Source organism: Chrysemys picta, chromosome 16 (genome assembly GCF_011386835.1).
Source record: "Chrysemys picta bellii isolate R12L10 chromosome 16, ASM1138683v2, whole genome shotgun sequence".
NCBI lineage: Eukaryota > Metazoa > Chordata > Testudines > Emydidae > Chrysemys > Chrysemys picta.
The window spans coordinates 26,331,457-26,355,456 of NC_088806.1; the positions used below are offsets into that span (position 1 = coordinate 26,331,457).

Below are 24,000 nucleotides of genomic sequence, written 5' to 3' on the forward strand. Positions count from 1 at the left end.
GCAGGGTAGCTGGACAGTAGCAGTGACTGCTGCCTAATGGGAACCATCTGGGGCAGTGTGTGGAGAGGAACCAGGAGCAGAGTGGGTGGAACAGCTGGGAGTGGGGAGGATGGGGCTGAGTAGGGTGTGTGGGAGATGTGGAGCTGTGCTGGCTTGCAGGCATGGGGGGGGGGCTGTGCTGGTTTGGGGGGAAACAGGGCTGGTAAGGTCTGTACAGTGCTTGGAAATTCTCCCCCACTGTGGCACTCGCCTAATGGTTTCCTCCTGGGCGCCCCCAGCAGCTGCCCTCACCATGGTGGGCTGGGGGTGCTAAGCCCACTCAGGGGCACTGGCAGGCAGGCCAGTGTTTGCACAGGGATCTCACAAACAGGAGCCACTCCAGTGGGGGCAGTGGGATCTGCGTGCCAGGCCAGGGCATGGGCATGGTGCCCACAAGGCCTCCAGAGCATGGTGGGGGAGCAGACGGGGCACCTCCTGGGGGAAGGTCTGTCCCGTGTTGCTCTTTGCTGGAGTCTTCAGCTCCCCACATCTCATCTGAGGGGCCGATTTTGCTCTGTTCGGGCCCAACAGCAGCACATGTAGAGTGTTGCCTGTGTCGGTGGGGAGGGGAAATGGGGGATCCGTTCTCCTGCCCACCCCCCTTGCCTCAAGCACAGTGGTTGTGTGGCATCCCCCCCATCACCTTGTGCCCTGTCTCAGCAGTTGGGGCCAGCAAGGTGGAGGTCTCCATGCTGGAGACAGTGGAGGTGGAGTTGGGCCAGACGGCCAGGATTCCATGCAACTTCTCCATCCCGGCGGAGAGCAACTATGCCTACATCAACTGGTTCTATGTGAGTACCAGCGCCCGTGGGGGGGCCTGGGTTGGGGGACTGATGGGGCAGGATCGGGGACCCCCAGCGGGAAGGGTCATTGGGGACAGCGATGGGGGAGAAGCAGGGGGCACTGGAAGATGTAGGTGGGGGGCAGAAAGGAGGGGCTTGCATGGGAGCGTTTGAGGGGGAATAAGGTCCCTGGAGCAGCTCGGTTGCTGGCCTGGCAAAGGCTGGTGGTGGGGGTCCCAGTCAGAGCGACACAGTCTTCCCCCATCTCCCCGCCACCAGCCACCTTGGCGCCGTGCTAACAAAAGTCTCCACCGCCACCTGGTGGCACAAAGAGGGCCTAACACCTGGTGAGTCCTGGGCTGGAGTGGCGAGTCCCTCTCTTTCCCCTTTAGATCCACAAAAACAACCGGACGAAGATCTACTACATGGTCCGTGACCAGGCCTTTGAGCCGGACCGCGAGTACAAGGGCCGGGTGGCCATGGAGAACGACTTTACCTTCACCATCAGCAGGGTGACCCTGCAGGACGCCAGGACCTTCGTGTGCCAGGTCGGGGCGGGCAGCTTAGGGGTGGGCGAGAACCGGACCAAGCTCCACATTTACAGTGAGTGCCGCTGGGCCCAGAACCTGGGGGTGGGGGATGGGAGGGGCAGGGCAACAGCCTATGATTGGCATCTCTGCGCGAGCCCCTGCTCTCGATGCTGCTGACATGTTCTTTTCCCCTCCCCCACTCAGGGCTGCCTGCCCCTGCCAGGGCTTGGCCTAGGGGCCTGGAGGCTGATTTAGGCCGGCAGCCTAGGGCAGGGCAGCATGCGAGTGTCTCCCCGCCTGCCATAGATCACAAGGCGTGGGCATTAGTGAGAGAGACTAATCCCCACGCCTTGTGATCTACGGCAGGCGGAGAGACCCTCACAGGCTTCCGCCCCTGCTGCCATTCCCAGGGTTGCAGCGGGAAGGTAGGAACAGGCTCACGGCGAAGGACAGAACCGAGAACAAGGGCTGGGTCAGGTTCCCCCTTGCGTGGCGCTGGCTCAGCCTGGGGAGGGGTCGGGGACTTTGCCTTTCCCCTCCCTCTCAGTCCGCCTGGCCCCAAACGCCTGCCTGGCCTGCTGCTCTTTTCCAGAAACCCCGGAGCCTCCTGAGATTCAGGTGAACGACGCAGGCATCCCAGTGACGAGTAAGGAGATCCCAAAGGTGAGGGGAGCCAGCTGCGCCCCACCCAGCCTGGCTAGCACCGAGGGGGTCAGAGCACTGCTGGGGGGAAGGCACCCAGCAGAAGGTGGGACACTACTGGCAAGAAGCTCACAGTGCCAGCAGGGGTGGGGAGAACCTTAACTGCCTTGTCCGGTGCAAGCTGCACCATGTGCCATGTGTGTGTGTGTGTGGGGGGGGAGCTGGGGGTGCTGCGCGGGGACCCAGAGGTTTTCAGCACCAAGCGCTCCCTTTGCTGTCTCAGATCGCAGAGTGCATCAGCAAGAACGGCTTTCCGGCCCCCAACATCACATGGTACAAGAACGGGAGCCCCCTGTGGCAGGACGACACACGTAAGTTTTGGGGCCAGCTCCTTCCCCTTGGGCTGCTTAGGTACGTTGTAGCCTGTGGGGGCCGGAGCTGGGGTAAGGGGCCCGCCCAGGCAATTCCAGGATCACAATGCTCAGGATAATCCTGTATCCTGCTGCAAGGAAGCTCACGGTGACGGAGTGCCCATGGGCACTGTTGTGAGGAAGCTCACAGCAATCCTGCTCAGCCCAGGGGTGAGAAGCTTGTGTATCCCCATTCCTTCCTTCCAGCAATCCTGGGGTCAGCGGGGGGAGGGTCCCTTGGAGCCAACAGGGGCTGCAGGTGCTCAATCCCTCTTGGCACTGCCCCCATCATCTGCTTTCACCCAGCAGAAGTCAGCATCCTCTCCACCCTCACCAAGGAGTCCAGCGGGCTGTACACGGTGAGAAGCATCCTCTTCGCCCACGTGAGCCGTGAGGACCGCCAGTCCCGCTTCCACTGCGAGGTCAGCTACCGCCTGCTGGGGGCCGACCAGACTGCCACGTCCGAGAAGGTCAACCTCACCGTGTTCTGTGAGTCTGGGTCTGATCAGCCACGCCCAGGGGAAGGGGAATGACTCTCCATCCTGGCGATAACCCTCCCTGCGCTGTGGGGTTGATGCTGCAATAGACCAGACTAACTTCCATGGCACCGCCTGAACGCCGTACGGCTGTTGCTCTGCATGGGGATGGTAGCGGGGGCCTGCAGTGATCCATGCCTGCCCCCCCAGCTCCAGGTGTTGCCGGAGGTACATTGCAACATGTGGCATCTGCTCAAGTTCTAGCCCCTCATGCTGAAGCTTGAGCGTGGACGTAGGTGGAGTAACTCTGTTTTCCCTGCGCTCTCCAGCCAGAGCGTCTATCAGATTCCCGCTCTCCTGTTTGCCGCTTGCTAGTTTCTCATGGGCCCCCTGGTCTGCCTGCCCCACGGTCCCAGCTGAGCCGAAGCTCTTCATGTCTCTCTCTCTCTGCATCCCAGATTCCACGGAGAACCTGACCCTGGTGATACACTCTCCCCAGCCGCAGGTGCGGGAAGGGGACGAGGTGACGCTGCGCTGCGAGGGGGACGGGAACCCCCCGCCCGAGTACAACCTGCTGAAAGTGCAGGTGAGCAAAGGGATGGGGCGGCAGGCCAGGCCAGGCAGGCTCTGGATGCCCAGGGGCTGACAGAGTGTGCCTTGAATGTGGGGCTGCCTGACAGTCCCTGTCTGAGCTCCCCACAGGCTGTCTCTGTTCTCCCCTGTGCACGGGGATCCTCACCCTTCCTGCGCTGGGGGGGGGGGGGGGGGCTGAGGGTTCCACACACTTGCTACACCTGGACCTTCCCCAGTCTGGGAATCTATGGCAGAGGGCTGGACGGCTCAAGGAAAGGGATAATCGCTGTGCCAGGGCACCGGTTCCAGCCCTGCCCCATGCGGAGTGGGCTTGATCAAGAGATGGAAGGCAGAGTCTGCCCCCCCACCCCCACTAGGGCAGCAGTTCCAGCCCAGCCCAGGGCAGGGGAATAGACTAAGGGGCCGCAGACCTCCAGCAGCTCCACCCCTGCTCCCGGTGCCAACACGACAGGGCTGGCTCTAGGCACCAGCAAAACAAGCTGGTGCTTGGGGCGGCACATTTTTAGGGGCGGCATGGCCGGCGCCAGAATACCGCCCCTAAAAATGTGCCCCGGCCGCCCTAGCTCACCTCCGCTGCTGCTGCCAGGGCGCGCGAAACAGCTGATTCGTGCGCCGCTAATCGCCCTCCCTCCCAGGATCTCAAGCCTGGGAGGGAGGGGGAGCAGCGGCGCGCGAATCAGCTGTTTCGCACGCCGCGGCGGCTCAGGGTCACCCCCTCCTTCCCAGGCTCTCAAACCTGGAAGTGGGGGGGAGATCCCGAGCGGCCGTTTCGCGCGCCGCTGCTCCCCCTCCCTCCCAGGCTTGGGAGCCTGGGAGGGAGGGGGAGAAGCGGCGCCCACGCCACGGCCACTTGGAGTCTCCCCCTCCCTTCCAGGCTCTCAAACCTGGGAGGGAGGGGGAGACTCCGAGTGGCCACGGCGTGTGCGCCGCTTCTCCCCCTCCCTCCCTCCTAGGCTTGAGAGCCTGGGGGGGGAGGAGGCAGGGCTGGGGATTTGGGGAAGGGGCGGAGTTGAGGCGGGGCCAGGGGTGGGGTAATTAAAGAACGGGGGGGGGGGGGGGGGGCGGCCAAAATTGTTTTTGCTTTGGGCGGCAAAAATCCTAGAGCCGGCCCTGCAACACGAGCCAGGTGTGCGCCCACATACCCCCACTCCGTCTGCCTTGTGCCCCTCAGGAGGGTGCCCAGCCTGAGGAGAAAGATCTAACCGCCAGCAACGGGGTGCTGATCCTGCGGAAGGTCAAGAAGGAGGACAGCGGCCGGTACCTGTGCCGGACTTTCGACCTCGACTCCATGATGAACCTGGAAACCGGGGTGAACCTGTCTGTGAATTGTAAGGGAGGGCCGGGGGGGAGGCAGGGAGGTTCCCCTGGGCCCTGGGCCATCCCAGCCCTTCTCCCATTGAGCTCCACAGCTGCTTGCCCCTGTCTGCGGAGGCACACCCCACCCCCATCCAGCTTGATGGGCTGGTGACTCAGGGCCCCATGATGCCAGCTGACCGGAGGAATGGTTCCCCAGCTGGGGGGAGGGGGCATTCGAGAACGGCCGCTTCCGGCAGCCCCCACCCAGAGCCGGCCTGTGTCCATGCTCCGGGTTGGCTCCTGGGAACCAGCTTCTGTTCTGTACCAGTGTCAGCGAGCCCTCGGCCACACGAAGGGCGCCGTGTCTCATCCCCACGCTTGCTCTCTCCCTAGACCTCGAAGGGCTCAAGATCACCCCCGAGGGGCCCATCCAGCTGCAGCAGGGAGACGTCTTAGCCCTGACCTGTGACGCCAGAGGCTCCAGGCCCTTGGAGTTCCGGTGGAAGAAGGAAAAGGTAATGGACCATGTGGACGGCTGCTCCCAGGCAATGGCACAGTGCTCCAGTGACGCCAGGACCGGGGCACCGTGCAGGAGAGGCCTTGGCCGTGCTCCAGTGACCTGTAGAGTTAGATGAAACCTCATTAATACTCCCCCGGGGCAGGACATTCCCTGAGGGGCTGAGATTCTCTCCCTGCCCCCCAACAGTGGAGCTGGAAAGCTTGGGAAGACCCAGCTGCTCCCTCAGCCACGTGCTGCTCCCGGGCAAGAGGTGGGGCCGCGGCCGTCGGACACTAGCCTGCTCGTCTCTTTTTCCAGAAGGGGAAACTGCTGGGGACAGGAAAGCAACTGAAACTGAGCAACGTCACCCTCGAATCTTCGGGCAACTACAGCTGCGAGGTGGCTGTGACTGGGGTGCCAGGCCTCTCCCGCTCCAAGCAAGTGTACGTCGCTGTTCACGGTAAGAGCCAGCCACCGCCGTATCCCCACCCCCTTCCTGTGCAGGCTGGGGGAGGGGGAGAATCCAGCAAGGAGCCCGTGGAATTGCCCTGGTGGTTCACGCAGTCCCCACCTGACTGCTTCCACCCGAGCCCTGCCAGTCCCTGGGCCTGGGAGGAATGAGCTGGCAGAGAGACATGCAGTCTCCCTACTTCTTTACTCCTCTGTTAAATGCAAGTGTGCCCTGTGCCTGGTGCATCTCCCCCCACCTGGGCAGATGGCTGCAGGGAGGCCATGTCCCAATCCTGGATAATTGCACCTGTATTTCCCCCTCCATGGGCTCTTGAGGGCACCCACTCTAGGCTCCTGGCTCCTCAGCTGTCACCTCTCTTGGGCAGAGACTCACATTTCTCTCCCTCCTGACTGGAGTTTTTCCAGGCTGCAGTTTATTCCCAGCAAGCCAGGCTGCCGGAACAGGGCAGCATCCGTGCTTCACTTCCTCGATGGAGGCTATGAACAGCTGTCATTGCCAGTAGTCACAAGTCGGCGCACAGCTCTTTCTAAGCAAGCCCATTGATTCTTAAGGTGAAAGCCGAGAAAACCGATTACAAACAAGCAAAGAGCCTCCCTGCAGCGGTCATCCCCGACTGCAGGCCTGAGGTTCTTCAAACCCCACAACTGGGTTTTCATAGAATCATAGAATATCAGGGCTGGAAGGAACCTCAGGAGGTCATCTTGTCCAAGCCCCTGCTCACAACAGGACCAATCCCCAGACAGATTTTTGCCCCAGATCCCTAGATGGCCCCCTCAAGGATTGAACTCACAACCCTGGGTTTAGCAGGCCAATGCTCAAACCACCGAGCTATCCCTCCCCACGGTTAGCGTCTCAGATTCGAAACAGCCATAAATAGCTCAGTCATTCCTTTGTAGGGCTTGGGCCTTTGATCTTGGCTTTGTGAACCAGGTGATCAGCAGAAGGGCACAGCTTCAGAAGGCTGCAGTTTTGCACAACCAGAGGTGGGGAATTTGGTTCCCCCCCCAGGGAAAAGCACTAAACACATTTTGTTCCCAGACTCCATTTTTGCCTGGCCCATTGTTCAGTCCAGTCCTCTGAAACACCCCTCCCCCCTGGCTGTCACATCTCCCCACACAATCCCAGCCCACAATAAGACATAAACCGTTCATCAATTACAATGGGCCCCCAAAGATACATAAACCTATTTCAATACAGTCTCCCAAGGACATTGCAGGTAATTGTCCCATCTGTCCCAGGCCACACTGACCCCTCTGCTCTGTGTTTCTTCCTCCCCTGCAGCAAAGCCGCAGATCAGTTCCAAGGATTCCCTGGTGCCCGTGCAACCGAACGAGCTGGTGACTCTGATGTGCAAAGCTGCTGCCTTCCCTGAGCCCAAGATCACGTGGAGCATCAATGGAAAGGTGAGACCCACCTGCTGGATGCGGCGCAGGGAACGGACCCGGGGGCTAGGCGCGATTCTTGACCTCTTCCATTCAGGCGTCTCCTGTTACATATTTTTGGGGAAACCCACAACTAGGGAGGGCAGTCGTAGGCCTGGTTGGGAACCCATGGGCTAGTGATCACTTCTTCCCCTCCTGAGCAGCATCCCTCACTCTCTTCCATCTCCCCCCAGGTCCAAAACCACACAGACCGTCACCGCGTCATCAGCAACTTGACCGTCCAGGTCACCCCAGACCTGCTGCAGTCAGGAGTCACCTGCACAGCCACTAACGAGCTTGGCAATAGCAGTCATCAATTTACGCTGAAGCGGAGTAAGTCTCCTGGCCACATTGACGGGGGAAGTGCCCCATGAAGGAAATCCCCTTCTCTCACTCCAGACCAGACTGGAGTCCTCCCCTCCTGCTCTAATTCACAAAACAAGGAGACCATGTTTTCTTAATGATTTTTTTTTTAAATTTCTGATTAGAAACAAAATACATAATATACCAAGAGCATCAGACACCAGTCATGTAGCCTTCAATGCATGGGCCCAACCACCCCAATAGATCTCAGCCTGCCTGTGAAGAGATGGATAGAATAGGGGATCTGCAAAGGGGCTTTGCATTCTCCAGGCCTGATGGTCATTCATGCAGCACTGACAGGGTATAAATGGAACTCTGCCTAAATGAGAATTGGGCCCTTCTTTAGGATCAGAGCTGGTACAAAAAAAAAAAAAAAAAAAAAAAAAAAGTAATATATGTTTTGTCAAAATATCAGCCATCTCAAAAAAATCTTTTTAAACAAAGTTTTGATTTTTGGAGAAAGAAGTGACAGGGCACATAAAATGAAAGCGTTTCTACCTGCTGGGTCCCTCGAATTTTCAAAAATCAGAAAATTCCACCCCAAATATTTTTGGAGAGAAAAGCCGTGATGGAGAAAGACAGACAGCACCCATGTGCCCCTGTCCAAGCTGGTGGTTCCACTTGAGACATTTCGGGAGTAGCCGGTCTGGCTTGGTCTGATTTTGCTGAGGACGTTCTGAGCGTCTCTGCCATTTTTCAAGTCTTAATAATAATCTCTTCCTCTTTCTGTCAAGGCCTAATCCTGTCAGGTGCTGAGCATCCTTTACTCAGGTTGATGTCAATGGGAGTTGAGGATACACCGCACCTCCCAAGATCTGGTTCTTAGTACATGAGTATTCCCTTTGACTACTCACGTGCTCCAACGTCCGATTGGGAGCCTTATTCCAGTGTCACTGGTCGCCGAACATAGCCAGTTAGGAGAGACGGGTCCAGGGAAAGCAGGATTAACAAGACCCGAATTGCCAATGGAGGAGGAACTTTTCTGTCTCTCTTTGTAAAAGTCAGTTTTCCTCTCTGCAGTGAGCCTAAACGTACATAGAAAAGAGATCATTAATACCAGAACACGGAGGGCCACTTGCTCTCTATTTACAACTAGTAGGAAAAGTACTGTGATTGCGGCACAAACCCACGGGGTACCTACTTACTTTTGAGCAACAAGGAATTCTAACTCATAGCTGTGTTCACTTGAAGAGAACTCACCTTTGTGAAGAGACGTGCGGAGAGAATCTCTTTCTTCAGTGGTAGGATTCATCTATTTCCCTGGTCTCTTGCTGCACGGATGGAAGAACATGTTGGTTCTTAACCATTTGCTTGGGGTTCAATTCCCTGTGAATTATAAATCTAAACGCCAAGTCCACTTTGCAGGGTATGACGTGCCCACCCACAAATTCTTCCATAAGGGCAAAATGTGAATTCTAGGGCTAGTGTTTACAAAGCCTCCATAGGTTATTACTGGAGCTGCTGTGCGCCACAAACCAGAATCGAGGCCCCAGCGTGCTAGGTGCTGCACAAAGTGACATTCCCCGCCCCGAAGGGGTTACAATATTTCCTTGATTGCCTCACTCCAAAGGCTGAGCTAAGCAGGAGAGGTGACAGACTGCACTGTAAGATATAAAGCTCAGTTCTACTCAAAAAGTGACCGTGAAAGAGGCGTCATGGGGGTTCATTGTAAAATGGTGATTTGCCTAATTTGCAAGTTCACCCTGGAATCAAAGAGCTGCTGGCTTGGATTGGAGCCCAGGCATGACTAACAGCAGAGACTCGGCAGTCGGAACTTAGTTAACGGCACTGTTGATAATGCAAAAGCAGGGCTATGGGGAAGACCGAGCAGTCAATGCTTATTCGTGTCCTTCAAATCAGCAGGTAGGATGCTGAATGCACACAGCTCTCCGATCTGAGCTGCCAAAGGGCGGAGGGGAATTCCGATGGCCGTTGGCCTGGCTTCAGGGAGGGCAGCTTGAGTTCACTTAACACTCATTGACCTTCCCCATGTGCCGGCTGATAATTTCCAAATGCAAAGTCTCCTGCCCGTTTCTTCCCCACGTCTCTCTGGGCTGGAGAGTAAGCCCGGCTGCAGCGCGCGCTGCGTGATCCGTTCTAGCACGATTCGTTAGAGGCGTCTGTATTGGACATTTAGGTCCTAGAAAGCGGAGGTCGAAAAGATGATTCATCATCTCGTTCGTTCCTCCCCCCAACCCCTTTGGCCAGGTTAGACCTGGCTCCCTGTGGCAGGAGAGGACTGTGCACACAGGTGAATCTGTAACTAGCTGGGGGAAGCCAGTGAGCATGTTTGCAAAGCTGCCCGGGGGCGTGCATAGGGGTAGGGAATGCTAGCCCGCTCCAGCCCCTGGCGTTTCAATGACACTCTGCAAGACAGATGGTCCAAGGCTGGAGTCTCCCTCTAGCTAGTGCAGAGAAGTGCGCTGGGTTGGGATGCTGCTGGGGGCACCCTTCACTCCCAGCTCCGCAGAGAGAGAGGGGAGGAAGCAAATCAACCAGCCTGTGTCTGTCTTCATTACAGGAACAACGACGATGTCTCCTCCTATTGGCAACACTACCGGTAAGTGCCCCCAGGGACAGTGCTGAACAATGGTCCCGGCCGTGGTCGAAGGGAGGCGATCTCACCCACCCATTAAGCACCCCTGTGGAGGGGCAGGGATGAGACTGAGCGCCCAGAATGGCCAAGCAGTGCTGCCCAGGCCCCTTGAAGATGGGGGTGGATGGGGAATAGCAGCCGCATCCCTTCGAGTCACCCCTTGGTGTCCTGGTATGGAGAGATGCCATGGGCACCTAGATCTAAACTTCAGACCCTGTGAGCTGCCCTGGGGCATGGGGATGGGCGGTTAAGTCCCGGAGCCAATGGGGTGAATGTCTGTCCAGCGCCTTCCCAACCCGGGGAGGGATGGGCTTCATTCAGCACTCTCTCTCCATTCTTTATTGCCATTCTAGCGGAACCCATCAAGAAAGGTCAGTAACCCACAGGACCCCCTGCCTCCCAGCTGGTCCCTTCCCTCCTGAGACCCCCAGCCTGCTTTCATTGCGTGAGCGCTTTGCACCGCTTCTTGTGCCCTCCAGGCACCTACTCCCAGCCTTCCCCTTTGCCTACAGCTGTGTTGATGGCTGTGTCCCCCGCACTGTTTGCAGAGTGCGGCCCTCCCGTTACACCCCAGAAACGGGCACTAGAATGTGACTCCTTCCGGCCCCTCTTCCCCTAGTTTCCACCCCACTCTTTGGCTTTCACTCAGCTGGGCTCTCATGCCCTCAGTCCTTGGCACTGGGGGGCACATGCTGCAGAGGGAGGTCTAAATTAGAGCCGGAAACCCGGTATTTGGATAAGAAGTGCTTCCATGTCAGCGGAGCGTTTCAAAGCCGACCGAGGTTTTAGACGATGGGTGAAATGTGCCTAAGGCTCATTTCCAGAAGTGGCTTAAGCACGTAGGAGGCCAAGTCGCCTGGAGCCTTAGGACCCGAAGTCACTGACGGCTTGTTGACACGCTACCCTGCAGCACAACGGCTGTGCGCCAGTGAAGACACGACCTCCGTCAATGGGAGGGGATCTCCCATCACTGGAGTTACCGCCTAATACACAGCACAGTTACAAACATCCATATTATTCCCCCCAGCAAGCCAGCAGCGGGGCTAGGAACAGAACCCGAGGTCCCCCCGGTGCATTGTGCTAACTGTGCTGCATGCATCCCCCTCTCTTCCTGGTGCCTCCCCGCTACCCATCCTACCCCCTGCCCCTTCAGTGCACTTCCGATGCAGCCCGGGGAGAGGTAAGCGTGCTGCCTACTACTGCCGCGAGTGGAAGGCGACGGGCCTCTCTCGGGGAAGCCGTGGGGGTCAGGCAGTAACGGCACCTGTCTGTTGCGAGCAGAGCAAAAGACCCAGGAGAGCAAGGGCGTGATCATCGTGGCGGTCATCGTGTGCATCCTAGTGATCGCCGTGCTCGGCGCCGTGCTCTACTTCCTGCACAAGAAAGGCAAGATCCCCTGCAACCGCACCGGGAAGCAGGACATGTAAGCATAGCTCGCGCCCGCAGCGCTCGCGCCTCCCAGCTAGCGAGGGCTTGGCTCAAAGACGCACCGAATCATTCACGCTTCCCATCTCATCCCATTCAGGCGCCTTGCTCTCCCCTCACCACCCCCGGAAGGGCTAGGATGCCTCACGGCCGTTCTCATGCTGGGGGGGGGGGGAGGGGCGGGCGGCCTGGATGTAGAGTAGCCAAGAGCTTCCCCGCAGCAAAGGCTCCCGGCACAGCCTCCCGAAGCAGGTGCTGTAGGGAGCCACAGCTGAGTTTCCCCATCAGCCAGCCATGCCGTGTGTGACCAGAGTAGCTCCGATCCCCACACTCCAGCAGCACTGAGCATGGCTGCTATCCCAGGGCTCCTGCCCCTTTCCCTACAGCACCTCCTACTGGCAGAGGCTGGAGTCGTTGAAAGCTTCCCTCAGCCTGTAGTTTGATTTTACTCCGACTCCTGTTCCTTCTGCCCTCTGGGAGCCTGTAGGAATCAGCCCAAGGGCCTGGACTCCCGCGCCTCAGCCCGTAGGCACTCAGGTACCTCAAACATGTCTGAAAACTGTCACCTCCCTCCCCCTAGCACCAGGCCAGATGCCCGTAAAGACGAGATTGTAGTTGAAGTTAAGTCAGATAAACTTCCCGAAGAGGCGGGGCTTCTGCAGGGTGCCAACGGCGAGAAGAGACCTGCAGGTGACCAGGTAGGACAGCTCTCCATGCAATTACCTTCCGGGGGCTGGGCTGGCCCTTTCCAGCCTCTGGCCAGGAACAGCAGTGATGCTTGACGGGCACAGGGGGAGTCTCTGCCCTGCCGTTCACACAGAGGGCACGCCTCCTTGGAGCTGGGGAAGAAGCTGTCAACTGCTGTCCCCAGCACCCCTGATCTTGCATGGGCCTTCATTATCCATCATCATCAGCAGTAAATAAGGGAAGTGGAGGGACCTCGTGGTGCCAGGCTTTCATTTCACCTCAGTCAGCGCCGGGGCTGAGATGGGGATATGTTGCTGCATGCTAGTGGGAAGTAGCGGTGTTGAAACTGCTTTCCCTTCTGCTCTAAACTTTCCCTTCCCGCTCCTCAGCGCTCTCCCCGTGAACTTGGCCACTTCCCCTGGCTCCCAGGAGAAAGCACAGATTCCGGCCCTTAGGTTTCCCTGTCCCCTCTTCGTTTGCGGTCAGCCTGGCCCGGAGCTAAAGGGTGTAGGCGTTCCAGGCTAGAGAATCTCTGGCCTCCGCAAAGCCCAGGTAGGGACCTAGACTCCCTAGATGCTAGGTAGGTGCCTAATAACGGGATCCACGACCACCAGGGCAGGGGGCGTCCTAAGCCATGGGACTGCAATGAGGAGGAAAAGAAGGTAGCAGCCCTAACTCCTGGGCTCTGCTGCAGGAGAGCTTTCTCCCTCTCTCCTGGGGAAGCTGCTCCACAGGGTAAAAGTAATTAAAGAGGCAGTTTCCCCACCACCACCACCACCAATATAGGATTGTTCCTGCCATTTATCCTAAAGCACTTTGTCGAGTTTTAATATGCAGAGGTTTCCAGTTGGACAGTTCCAGTTCAGCTCCCATGTTCCTTTGTTTAATGCAAATCGGCGTATGAGAGCACACGCCCCGGTAGCCTTCAGATCATCACTCAACCACAGAACGGTGTAAGGAGGGGCCTCCTGCTCCAGGAGTCACACTTACCCCGGAACATTGCACTGGGTTGGCTCCGAGCAGCTGGTGTTTTCACATGTGGGGGGAGGGAGAACCTGCACTCTGATTACCTCTAATGCCTTATTTCTTGTCCAAAGGCAGAGAAATACATCGATCTGAGGAACTAGAGTGAGGGACCCGCCGTGTGTTTTTTCCTTTCCTGTTCCTGGATCGCCACCTCCCAACCCTGCTCCAGCTCCCCGGGAGCATGGCCAGAGACCTTGAAATGCATCACAGCGCTGAGACTGCTCTGCAGGGAGGAATACCTCACCCCCCACGCCCCCCCCCCCCCCCATGGCCATTACACTAGCCAAGGGTCTGAAAGATACCACACTAGCAGCGGCAGAGCTGGACTGACTTACTGCTTCAGAGGCCAAAAACCAATTCTTGAAAAACATCCACATTGCCCTGATAGGTGGAAGAATTTAAGGCCTTATCAGGAATGTTACCTTTAGCTTTTTATTGTTCCAGTTGTGTGTGTGCTCGGGGGGAGGGGGGGAGAGAGTCTAGAAGCCTTTTACCTAAAATTCACAGCAGATAAGTCCCCCCTGCCCCCCTGAAAGTAGGCTAGAGCGCTAGGCAGTCTGGGTTTGTCGGGGCTAGAGTTGTGCTTTTAATTGGAGCTCCTTCCAAGTGAAAAAACCCCAACCCCACAACCCGTATTAGATTAGCAGCATCCAGATAAGTCTCTGAACAATGGGTGCACAGTATGAATTACAGATAGGGGGTGGAATTTACCTGGTGGATTGTAGGATGCCAAATGGTTAGTTCTCTTAGCTTTTCCCTTAACTGTTTTGGTTTTGCTGGTTTAGATTCACAGCCTCTCAACTTGCACCGGTGAAATGCAGGTAGAGCGCTCCATTCTTGGAAGAGTTGATTTTGTTTTTCCCCAAAGTGACTCTATTGAGAACAAGTAGCTGAAAGGAAAGGATCTCTGTTCTATGTGAAGTAAAAACCAGGGCCTCCCAGTCGTTCTGAGGTTTCGGCAGGGACTGGACCCAACAGTACGCTCATATGAAAGTTTTAAAGCTGCATGATGTGACATTGCGTAGCTGAGTTTCTCACCTGCCACCTCCCTGAGGAACGTGGCTACCCTGAGCAGATTTCTAATTAAGCTGTACCGCTGCTGAAAGGAGCAGGCCCTCCAGACGACCATGTCTAAAGTCAAGGCTGATGAAGAGAAGCTTTATGCCATGCTTAGAAATTGGCACCTCTCTAGGGTTTTGTTGTTGTTTTTTTTTTAAAGTATTCTCACTACATAAAACATTACATATCCTTGACTAAAATCCCAGTCTCTGGCCTAGGCCGGGGCGACAGGTAACAACTGTGAACAAGAAGGGAAACTGACCGAACTGAGCTCCCACAGAATATTGAACTGGTGCTATCTCAGAGATACCAAATAGAACACCACCTCACTGATAACACCCAGCCTGCAAGCATATACTGCTGTTGCTTCCATCAGCCCTAGGACCTCTCCCCCGCCCCCAGGCGAACACTGAGGAGATGAGCCCCTTGCTTTTCCGTCTCGATTCCTATTAGAGAAGTAAACCAAGTTGTAGAACTTGTTTCATCTAGGCATACACCCTCCATAGCTGCTACTTAACCAGCCATTTATTTTCCATTCCTCCAACACTTAAGCAACAAACAGCCTTACATTAACACTGGGCAAAACAATAGCGGCTCCTTCCCCATGCACCCAACTTCCCCAGTGGTTAATGAGACTCTCTGCAGCAGCAGATGCAACCAACTCATTAACAAAAAGGGTGAGCTGTACTTGTGAGCTAGAAATATCAGAAGCAAAAGCTTTTGTTATATATATATATATTTTTGTTGGTTTGTGTGTAAATTTAAGAGTTTGTCTGATATCTGCAGGGTTTTTTTTATATATGTGAAAATAAAAAGCCAAAATACTTCCAGGACTGGCTGTACTTTGTCTCAATTCACAATGGTGCAGTGAGAAACTAAATTAGGGGTGGTGACATTCCCTAGGTGTGGATTGTACACTTGGACTGTCCAATGCATGACTTCAGCGCATGTGCTTTCACCTCCTCCTCTCTTCACCCCTCATTCATCTACTGCATTTATAATATATGCCTGCAACTGGGTCAGGCACTACTACTGCATTCCCACTTAGGGTACGTCTTCACTACCCGCCGTATCGGCGGGTAGCAATCGATTTATCCGGGATCAATATATCGCGTCTCGTTAAGACGCGATATATCGATCCCCGAACGCGCTCACCGTCAACTCCAGAACTCCACCAGAGCGAGCAGCGGTAGCACAGTCGACAGGGGAGCCGCAGCCGTCGATCCCGCGCCGTGTGGACCCCAGGTAATTCGATCTAAGATACCTCGACTTCAGCTACGCTATTTGCGTAGCTGAAGTTGCGTATCTTAGATCGATCCCCCCCCCAATGTAGACCAGCCCTCCAACACAAGAACTGGGGCTCTCATTTGTTGGACTGAATTTGGTTTATATCCACCTCACACGGGTGGGCAAACTTTGGCCCGAGGGCCACATCTGGATATGGAAATTGTATGAGAGGCCATCAATGCTCATGAAATTGGGGGTTGGGGTGTGGGCTCTGGCTGGGGATGGGGCTAGAAATGAGGAGTTCAGGGTGTGGGAGGGGGCTCCGGGCTGGGGCAGGGGGGAGTGAGGGCTCTGGCTGGGGGTGCAGACTCTGGGGTGGGGCTGAGGGGTTTGGGGTGCAGGAGGGTGCTCTGGACTGAGACCAAGGGGTTCGGGGGGGAGAGGGATTGGGGGGCAAGGGATTGGGGTGCAGAAGGTGGCCAGAGGAGAAGGCTCCAGCTGGCACTTACCTCAAGCAGCTCCCGGAAGCAGTGGCATATCCCCCCTCTGGCTCCAGGCCAACGGGAGCTGCAGAGCCGGTGCTTGGGGCGGGGGCAGCGTGCGGAGCCCCCTGGCTGCCCCTACACGTAGGAGCTGGAGGGGGGACATGCCCGCCATGCCACTGCTTCCAGGAGCCATGCGGAGCGGGGCAAGCCCCCGACCTTGCTCCTCGACAGGAGTTCGAAGGCCGGACTAAAAGGTCTGACAGGCCAGATGTGGCCAATGAGCCCTAGTTTGCCCACCCCGACTTACCTCCCTAGTTGTGCTGCTGCTATAGAGGAAGCAGACAGAAGTGTTTCAGGAAAGATCTATCGACCGTCATCTCTCATAAGAGGTCAAGAGTCCATCATGTCCCCCTCCCCCCTCAACTCGAGAGGGGAATTTCTCATTTGTCTCTTATAAGAATGAGGTCTCTCAGGTACCAGTTTGCATTGCCTAAGAAGCACATGCTTTCCTAGAATCCCAGCAGCTGGCGACAGGTCCTTTTTCCTATATTTCCCACCTTTGCTCAGAAGAGGCAGTGTTAACAACCCGTGTGTTAGCAGGAGACCAAAGTTCTGTGAATGAGGAGCAATCCTCACTCAGTAGGGCTGTGCAGTTTAAGACAAACTTGCAGCGTCTCAAGACTTGTCTACACTAGCGTTTTGCCGGTTTAACTACACTGGTATGACTGATGCTGAAAAACCCCCTAGTGTGGATGCAGCTATACTGGTATAAGTGTTTATACCATACTCCAGTTCAGGAAGCAAAATACACCATATACAGACACTCCCTGACTTACAGAAAGCGTTCCGTTCTGGGTTTGCGTAACCCGGGGAGCGTCTGTACCAGTATAACTTCATCCACACTAGGGTTTGTACTGGTATAACTATGCCAGCGGGGGGAAAATCCACCTGTAACAGACACAGTTATACGGGTATATCTTTTCTAGTGTAGACCAGGCCTTAGCTGTCCACCCTAATAAAACCAGTTTGTATTAGGATGTACCAAATAACCTTTAAAAGGTCTCAGGTACCTTTTATCAGTTCCTTTGGTTGGTAAGAACACCCAGTCAGTAGTTTTCAGCTTTGAATGTGCATCCCTGTTACATAGAACATGCTTGTGATAGTTTCAAGAGCAATGCTTTCCATGAATCACATTAAGACCACCTCACTGATATGCTACAACAAAGGAAATTTATTTAAAAATAAAACTTTGTTTTGTTTTGTATTTTTTTTTTTTAAACTGACACAGGTGCATGAAATTCAAAACAAAAAAGCTCTTTAGTGGGCTGCATACAAGAATGAAAAAAATTAATAAATAACATTAGTATAACTTCTAAACATTAACAATGTATTTGCAAAACAAAATGAGGACTTTAAATCAAATGAACCTTAAAGCTCAGCTACTTTCTGTAAGAATATTTACCTTCTGTTTTTCTTATTCTTTACAGGTCTGAAAGGATTAAATACTGCGAATATAAATTTGTTTTATATTAATGACACTATTATACTTCTTAAAATATTTTGTGAAAATCTCAACATTTTAACACTGATATTATATAAATTGGTATTCATTATTCAAGAGAAATAAAGCTACTCTTCCTCCCCCACCATGAATTTAAAAAAAAAGATTTATATTAGGAATTTAAAAAATAATAATGTTCTTGTTTCCTGCTCTGATTTTAAACTGGGGCACATCAAAAAAAGCCACAAGAATTGCATTTTTGTCCTTAGTCAGCTAAAATGCACATGTACAGCAACGACTCTGCCCCGAGATTAGCTGGAAAGATGTACAGAGTCTTAGTGCATAAAGCAATGTGCGGTTCCCCAAACCTAGCCAGCTGCCCTGGGATTTGGGTAGCAGTTAGGGACACATGGGGAAAGCTGTGTTGACAAAGAAAGCAAAAGCCACTGCAAACCAGCAGAGAGGCACTAAGTGCTTAATGCTTAAATCTGCAACACCTGCGGAGAGGAACAAGACAAGTGCAGGTCAGCAGGCAGATTTCTCCAGCTAGAGGAGTCACAGCATGGCTGTTACCGCCCTCCTGGGGGAATTGGTTGTCTTGTAGATTCCCATACAATTGGGAGGGAGTGGCTGGAAACTCGGAATGGGGGACACACATCTGCAGCCACAGCTACCTGCCGATGGTCACTTGGTGAAACTCCTCTCTCACTGCACTGTATTTTGCTTGCTTTGTTTCCTGGGGGGAGAGGTGGGGGACAAACAGCATTTTTATGACCAGAACTCTGATTGGTTTTGTTAAAAGCAAAAAGAATCCTGTATTACAATTCTACTGTCTTCACACCAAGCTTATTACAGCACCAATCCAGACAAGTCACTGTTAGTAACAGGGATAAGGTAAGAAACCTCCACAGTTGAAATGCTACAAAACACAGGGTCATCTTTGAAGCAACTCTTGCCCATCTCTCTCTCTCGTTCCTCCCGCCCACCCCCCCTTCCGTCCCCTTCAAAGCAGTTGCACTCACAGGCATCTGTAAAGCTAGTCTAGTTGAGGCTCTACGTTTTCACAAGAGGGTACTCGGATCCAGCCTGGAGATGCAGCATTCCCTTAAGAAAGGCACTAGACATTTGGCTTGCTTTTTTTTTTCCCATTTCTTTCTTTTAAAGTAAAATAAGAAGTTGAGCTTTTGGAATAAAGACACAGGGGTGGGATGGGGCAATCATAAGGTTACCTCTGCAAAAGAAAAGCAGCAAGGAAAATACACCACAAGGTGCTTGACTTTACTCCACAGAGAACCACCTCAGGAAACGCCGTTGGCTTGGCTATGCTTCTGCAACACTCACAGACTGTAACAAACATTCACGTGTTCAAGGAGAAAAAGCCACTTAAGTTTCTCAGATAAGTTTAAGACACAAACAGTGGGCAGAAAGGACACATGCATAAAAACAACGTCAGAGATCCACACCACAAGGATTGCCTTCAAATCTCTAATCCTGGAATGGTGTCCACAGGCAATGAACCTCCCCTGAAAAGAGGTCTGTCAAAGCTTTGCTAGGCATGATCTATTTAGCAACAGGACGAGCCTGTGAAAATGGACTGTCCACAAGGAATAGCACACTGCTACTTTGAACAACATGCGCTCTGCATGGCAGGACAAGAGGTTAAGGCTTTTTAGCTGGTTAAATTTAACTGCTCTGCAGCAACGGCAGAAACACTACCACCCTGTTGAAAATACAGCCACCGGGCACACTGAAACATCCAGGCTGACCTGGCAGAGAAAGTTATAAGCGAAATGGCTGCAAAACCAACGTGTTAGTGGCAGCTTTGGAGACAGATACCAAGAAGGGGTAGAAAAGAGTAGTCTTCACATCAGAAGGGTCACTATTTGCTTCTGAAGCACATTTTGAACACACACAGACCAGGAAATGATTTGGATACTCCAGAAATTGCTTGGTCAGGATCAAAACTACCACTGTGTCATGCAGATGTAATAAGAGAATAGAGCTGCCCGTGTACCAACCTCAGCTGTTCCTGCACGAGACCTGCTTTTTAACAAGGTCGGAAAGACATGCTGACCAGGGCCTGCTATGTATTGTTGTCACAGCATTTCACACAAAACAACAAGACATGACATGTTAGTTGCTGTCTGTCATGTGCGTAGGCAGAGGAACAGGAGAAAAGGTATATTCCATGGAGGGCAGACCATCACCCTTCTCTCTACAGCTCAAAACTTCACTAGGGCTGGACTCTGCCCTCAGTGATGCACATGAAACTCACGCTGAAGTCACACGACTTGACTTTGCACTATTACAGTGAACAGTCAGCATCTCCCACAGCTCGCACCAACGCAAACCACAGCATCAGGCTGTGTTTGCAAATTATAACTCTGGCAATGAAACAGAAGCAATACTGATGGGCAGTGACTGTACCGCCCAGAGAGTTGCTCTCCCTAGCATTCCAGACAATATTTTCTTTACCAAAGAAGGGAGGAAAGAGGACAGTCCCTGCGTTTATGTCACCTGGATCCCACTGCACTTACAACGATAAGGCTGTCGATTCAGAGAGAATCATTATGTTCCACATAAAATGAGAATCTAGTACTTTGTTCCCTTCTGTAACATTTGCTATTACTCTTGGTGAAGTCCCTCTGTCAATTTCGGGGTGCTGATCTGATTACCAAATTCTGTCAAGGGATGAACTACAACAAACAGTCTCGCACCCCCGTACAGATATTTCAAGCCATAAATATTCATTTAGTCACAAATGCTGTTCATTCATACTACTGACATTCAACAGCGAGCCAAATAATTGCAGGCACAATCTGAAAAGTTAATGTGCACTGAATACAGGCGCATTTTGTCCATTTGTCAGACTATGGTCTCTGTATCTCTATTTGATTTAATTCCTCTCTGACGGAATCAGTCACTTCGTGAACACCAAAGCGACACAAATTGAAAGGGATTGACTAAGCAGGATACTAGCAAGTCAGGTTTTTCCAAAATAATAGTTGAACACCAACTTTTAAAGTCCAGTTTGACTGTTTCACAACTACACAATTTCCTCTGCTCTCCTGTCTGACACAAGCTCTGACACTTCCCTGGTGTAAGAAAGGGAAAGCAAGCCCCATATTATTGTGGCAGACAGCCTCAGAGAATTTTGTTGCATTTTTACTACAAAGCAGACACGATACTGATGAGATACATCGGTTGCACCTACCTAGTCCACAAAAACCTGGCACACAGGTGAGTGGCTCCCACAAGCGCTCTCTAAAGGAGAGGATGGAATGTGTGTGAAGGCCACTGGTGTGCTATAGCCGCCATGCAATTTAGATAAATAAATCATCATATTTACCAGATGCAACATTCCTATAGAAAGAGTGCATGGGAATATCCAGTGGTAGCTGCTCAAGTCCAGCACAGCTGTAAGCAAGTTGAAGCACTGAAGCACAGAATGCTCTGGGCTAAAAGGATAAACAGCAGCCAGTTCTCCATGCCTACCCTCTCCAAAAGACGCGCCTCCCCTCCCCCCCCCCCCTTCTCCAAAGTTCAACCTATCTAACTCCCTGGAATCCAGTGCCGGCAATGCGATCCATGGTGAGAGAAATCCATCTCCCAGCACTAAGGAGTTAAAAATACCTGACTGCTGCCAGTCACACTTGCATCCCGGCTAAAGGGGAGGACTTAAATTGTGAGCAGTCATTATGGGTACAGGAGAAATGCCACAGTAAACGGAAGCAATCTAATCATTTCTTCCCATCTCCTATGTATTCCCAGCAGAGGGCCACCTACAGACTGCTCTAAAAAGCCTGAGCCAAAACACACAGCAGTGAACAAGTCCCAATCTAGTACCATGAACCACAGGACACACCACATCAACCTGGAGACATTTTCAGAGCATTCAGTTAGAATTCACAGCACAAAACACTCCCCCACCCCCAGAGCATCAGCTCTGGAATCACTTGTCATGATATCGATTTCTACCAATGCCCTTTGAAACAAATCTGTACTCCCAAACAAGAGGCGGGGGTGAAGGACTCCAAAACGATGCCAAGACACACGCTGTATACACATCTATCCGCTTGGTTTCATTCCATTGCTTTGAAATCTGGAACCACAGAAACCTGATAACTGATTCTCTTAAGAGGCAGGGCTGAATTCAGCACAAAGTCTCTCAAGGAACCCCTTCCTCCTTGCGGTTGCAGCTGGGCTGTGGGCTGCCCAGGCAGTTGGTCCACTGAAGTTGTAGGCAGGGAGGTGATGTGCTATGTGGCCACGTGTGCAGGGGAGGAAATGGAGACAAATTCCCGGAGAATATTCTTGGCCATTTCAATATTGTTATGTGCAATGACCAGTGCTTTCTGAATGTCCTGATATGAGTATCCCTGGCTCATAAGGTTCTCAATCTCACTGGAAAGCTGGGGCGATGTGCTGGTGCCACCGCCAGCGCCACCCTGCTGACAACTCCCGGCTTTCCGTTCAGAGTTTATCCTCCGCGGTAAGGGCTTCGGCGGCCTTTCTGGAACTTGAGAGCCATCGGAAGAACCTAGAGGGAGAAACAACTGTTATTTTGGAAGACAACAAGTGCTTGTTGCATTAACAGGCAGCTTTAGAACACTGTAGTAGCACTGGATCACAAGCCACTTTTCTCAGCCAGCCTGTCCTTTCAAGTTCAGTTTATCTCATCTCCTCTTCCCTGATGCACAAAAATGGTTACAGAGGTTTAATAAATAATTAGTAAACCCTACTGGTTTTGCTTATAGAAACAAGATCACGCAAATGGGAGCTGTTTGGGTAAGTCTGTGTGAGCAAACCTCAGATATCAAAATGAGAGTAAGAGAGAGGTCTGGAAAAACAATGCATATGCAAAAGATTTCACTAAACATCCCAATGTGTTCCTAAGGCTTGGGAAAACCCCCTGTTTAACCACTCACATATTACCTACTTTATCAGGCACCGCTCTTTTCTACTGAGACCCGGCCATTCTGGTCTGAGGCCCAGGTCTGCTCTTGCTTTTGCACTTCACCACCACATCCCCCGCTCCCTCTGCAATAGGTCCGGTGGAAGGGTACCCTACCTAGTAACAGTAACCCTGCTATAGCAGATCAACAAACTCAGCCTCTTCAGCCTTTCCTCACAATGAATTATTCCAGCGTCTACCTTCCCAAGGGCCACATGTTGTATCCTCTTGTGAAAAGGTAACAAAAACACCAGTCACTGATTTACCCGTGGAAATCTGCCCCGTGTCTAGTAACAGTACCTCTTCAGATATCACGGTTTACTATCCCAGGTTCCTTACAGTTGTCTTCTCATTTTAACCTTTGACAGCTGTAGAAAACATTCTGTCCTACTTTTCAAATCACTGGAAACTTTTCAACATGAATGTTGAACATCTTAAGAAAGTCTGATTTGCCTTTCAGGGTAACCCCTTAGGTGCCTGAAGATGGCATTTTCCAAGAGGATGAACGTCTGCAACGTGTACAAGTCCTTAGAGTAAGAACTCCCAAACAATCTAGTTCTAAGAAGCCAGCCCTGCAGCACTGGTGTCAGGAAAGAAGCAGTCACCATAATGCAGGCTCTCTGGAAAACATATCAAAAGCACAACAGGCAACAAATTCACTGAAGCTGCCGCATCCACCAACATGCAGTTCAACTCGCTCATCTTCCAAGAAAAACAAGAAGTTTAAAAATAACCAAAAAGCCTTTCGTACAATTCTGAACAGGAACTCCCTCCACAATTTGCCTTAGAAATAGGTAGTTCACCATAAGCTGGCTCATGTGTCAGAGACAGCAGGTCACGCTGAAACAGTAGCCATGGGTATGTAGTCTTGTTACAAGTGTAAAGGAAGCTATGTTCTATAGTACAGGACATCGAGCACAGGCATTGCCATAATGGTCCATTCCACCTAGTAGCCAGCCTCTGACAAGAGCCAATACCCCATGATTCAGACAGCAACAAAAACTCCCAAAATCATAATACTTAGCCCTCCTAAAGCACTTTTCATCTGTAGATCTCAAGGCACTTTACAAAGGAAGGACAGTACCGTTATCTTCACTTTACAGATGGGGAAACTGAGGCACAGAGACAGGAAGTCCCTTAACCCCATGGCTACACAGTGAGTCAGTGGCACAGCTGGAAACAAAGATGGCAGATTCTGCTCCTCTTTTATCCCACCCATGGTGTTCTATGAACACTGTGGAGTAATGAGAGGAGGTGCAGGGAAGGGCATGTGTGGCAAACCTATTCAAGTCCTGCTGCTTTTCCCAGGGCTGGAGGAGAGCATCCTGAGGGAGTGGGAGCTGGAAGTCTGCAGAGCAGTTCAGGGAATAGTTCTTGGAGGCTCTGCAGGAAGGAAAGCTGGAATCTGAGACTTCCAGGCAAAAGACCTGGAAGGCACTGATCAAGGCAAGGAAGACACCCTCTGGAAGGCGCTGCCTGGAGAATCTGAGAGGAAAGGTATTACTTTGAGCTGCTC

The 24,000-nt window shown here is 52.7% G+C and overlaps 2 protein-coding genes across 4 annotated transcripts in view; one reads left to right on the plus strand and one right to left on the minus strand.

Moving 5' to 3' along the window:
* The window catches only part of MCAM (melanoma cell adhesion molecule), a 37,294-nt gene extending 22,147 nt beyond the window's left edge, over positions 1-15,147 (plus strand). The window contains exons 2-17 of one of the 3 annotated variants that reach the window (XM_005303773.4): positions 703-830; positions 1,214-1,424; positions 1,944-2,014; positions 2,277-2,364; positions 2,713-2,892; positions 3,338-3,465; positions 4,645-4,801; positions 5,163-5,284; positions 5,587-5,728; positions 7,022-7,143; positions 7,356-7,494; positions 10,046-10,084; positions 10,474-10,491; positions 11,402-11,543; positions 12,126-12,243; positions 13,330-15,147. In XM_005303773.4, coding sequence (XP_005303830.1) covers positions 703-830; positions 1,214-1,424; positions 1,944-2,014; positions 2,277-2,364; positions 2,713-2,892; positions 3,338-3,465; positions 4,645-4,801; positions 5,163-5,284; positions 5,587-5,728; positions 7,022-7,143; positions 7,356-7,494; positions 10,046-10,084; positions 10,474-10,491; positions 11,402-11,543; positions 12,126-12,243; positions 13,330-13,359 — 1,835 coding nt within the window. In that variant the 3' untranslated portion in view covers positions 13,360-15,147. The remainder of the gene's footprint in view (positions 1-702; positions 831-1,213; positions 1,425-1,943; positions 2,015-2,276; positions 2,365-2,712; positions 2,893-3,337; positions 3,466-4,644; positions 4,802-5,162; positions 5,285-5,586; positions 5,729-7,021; positions 7,144-7,355; positions 7,495-10,045; positions 10,085-10,473; positions 10,492-11,401; positions 11,544-12,125; positions 12,244-13,329) is intronic. The other 2 variants (XM_005303774.4, XM_005303776.4) reach the window with 2 other exon arrangements.
* A 2,093-nt stretch (positions 15,148-17,240) lies between these two features.
* Positions 17,241-24,000, minus strand: part of CBL (Cbl proto-oncogene) — a 52,738-nt gene continuing 45,978 nt past the window's right edge. The window contains exon 16 of the mRNA XM_005303777.5: positions 17,241-22,070. Within this exon, the coding sequence (XP_005303834.1) occupies positions 21,790-22,070 (281 nt within the window). The 3' untranslated portion in view covers positions 17,241-21,789. The remainder of the gene's footprint in view (positions 22,071-24,000) is intronic.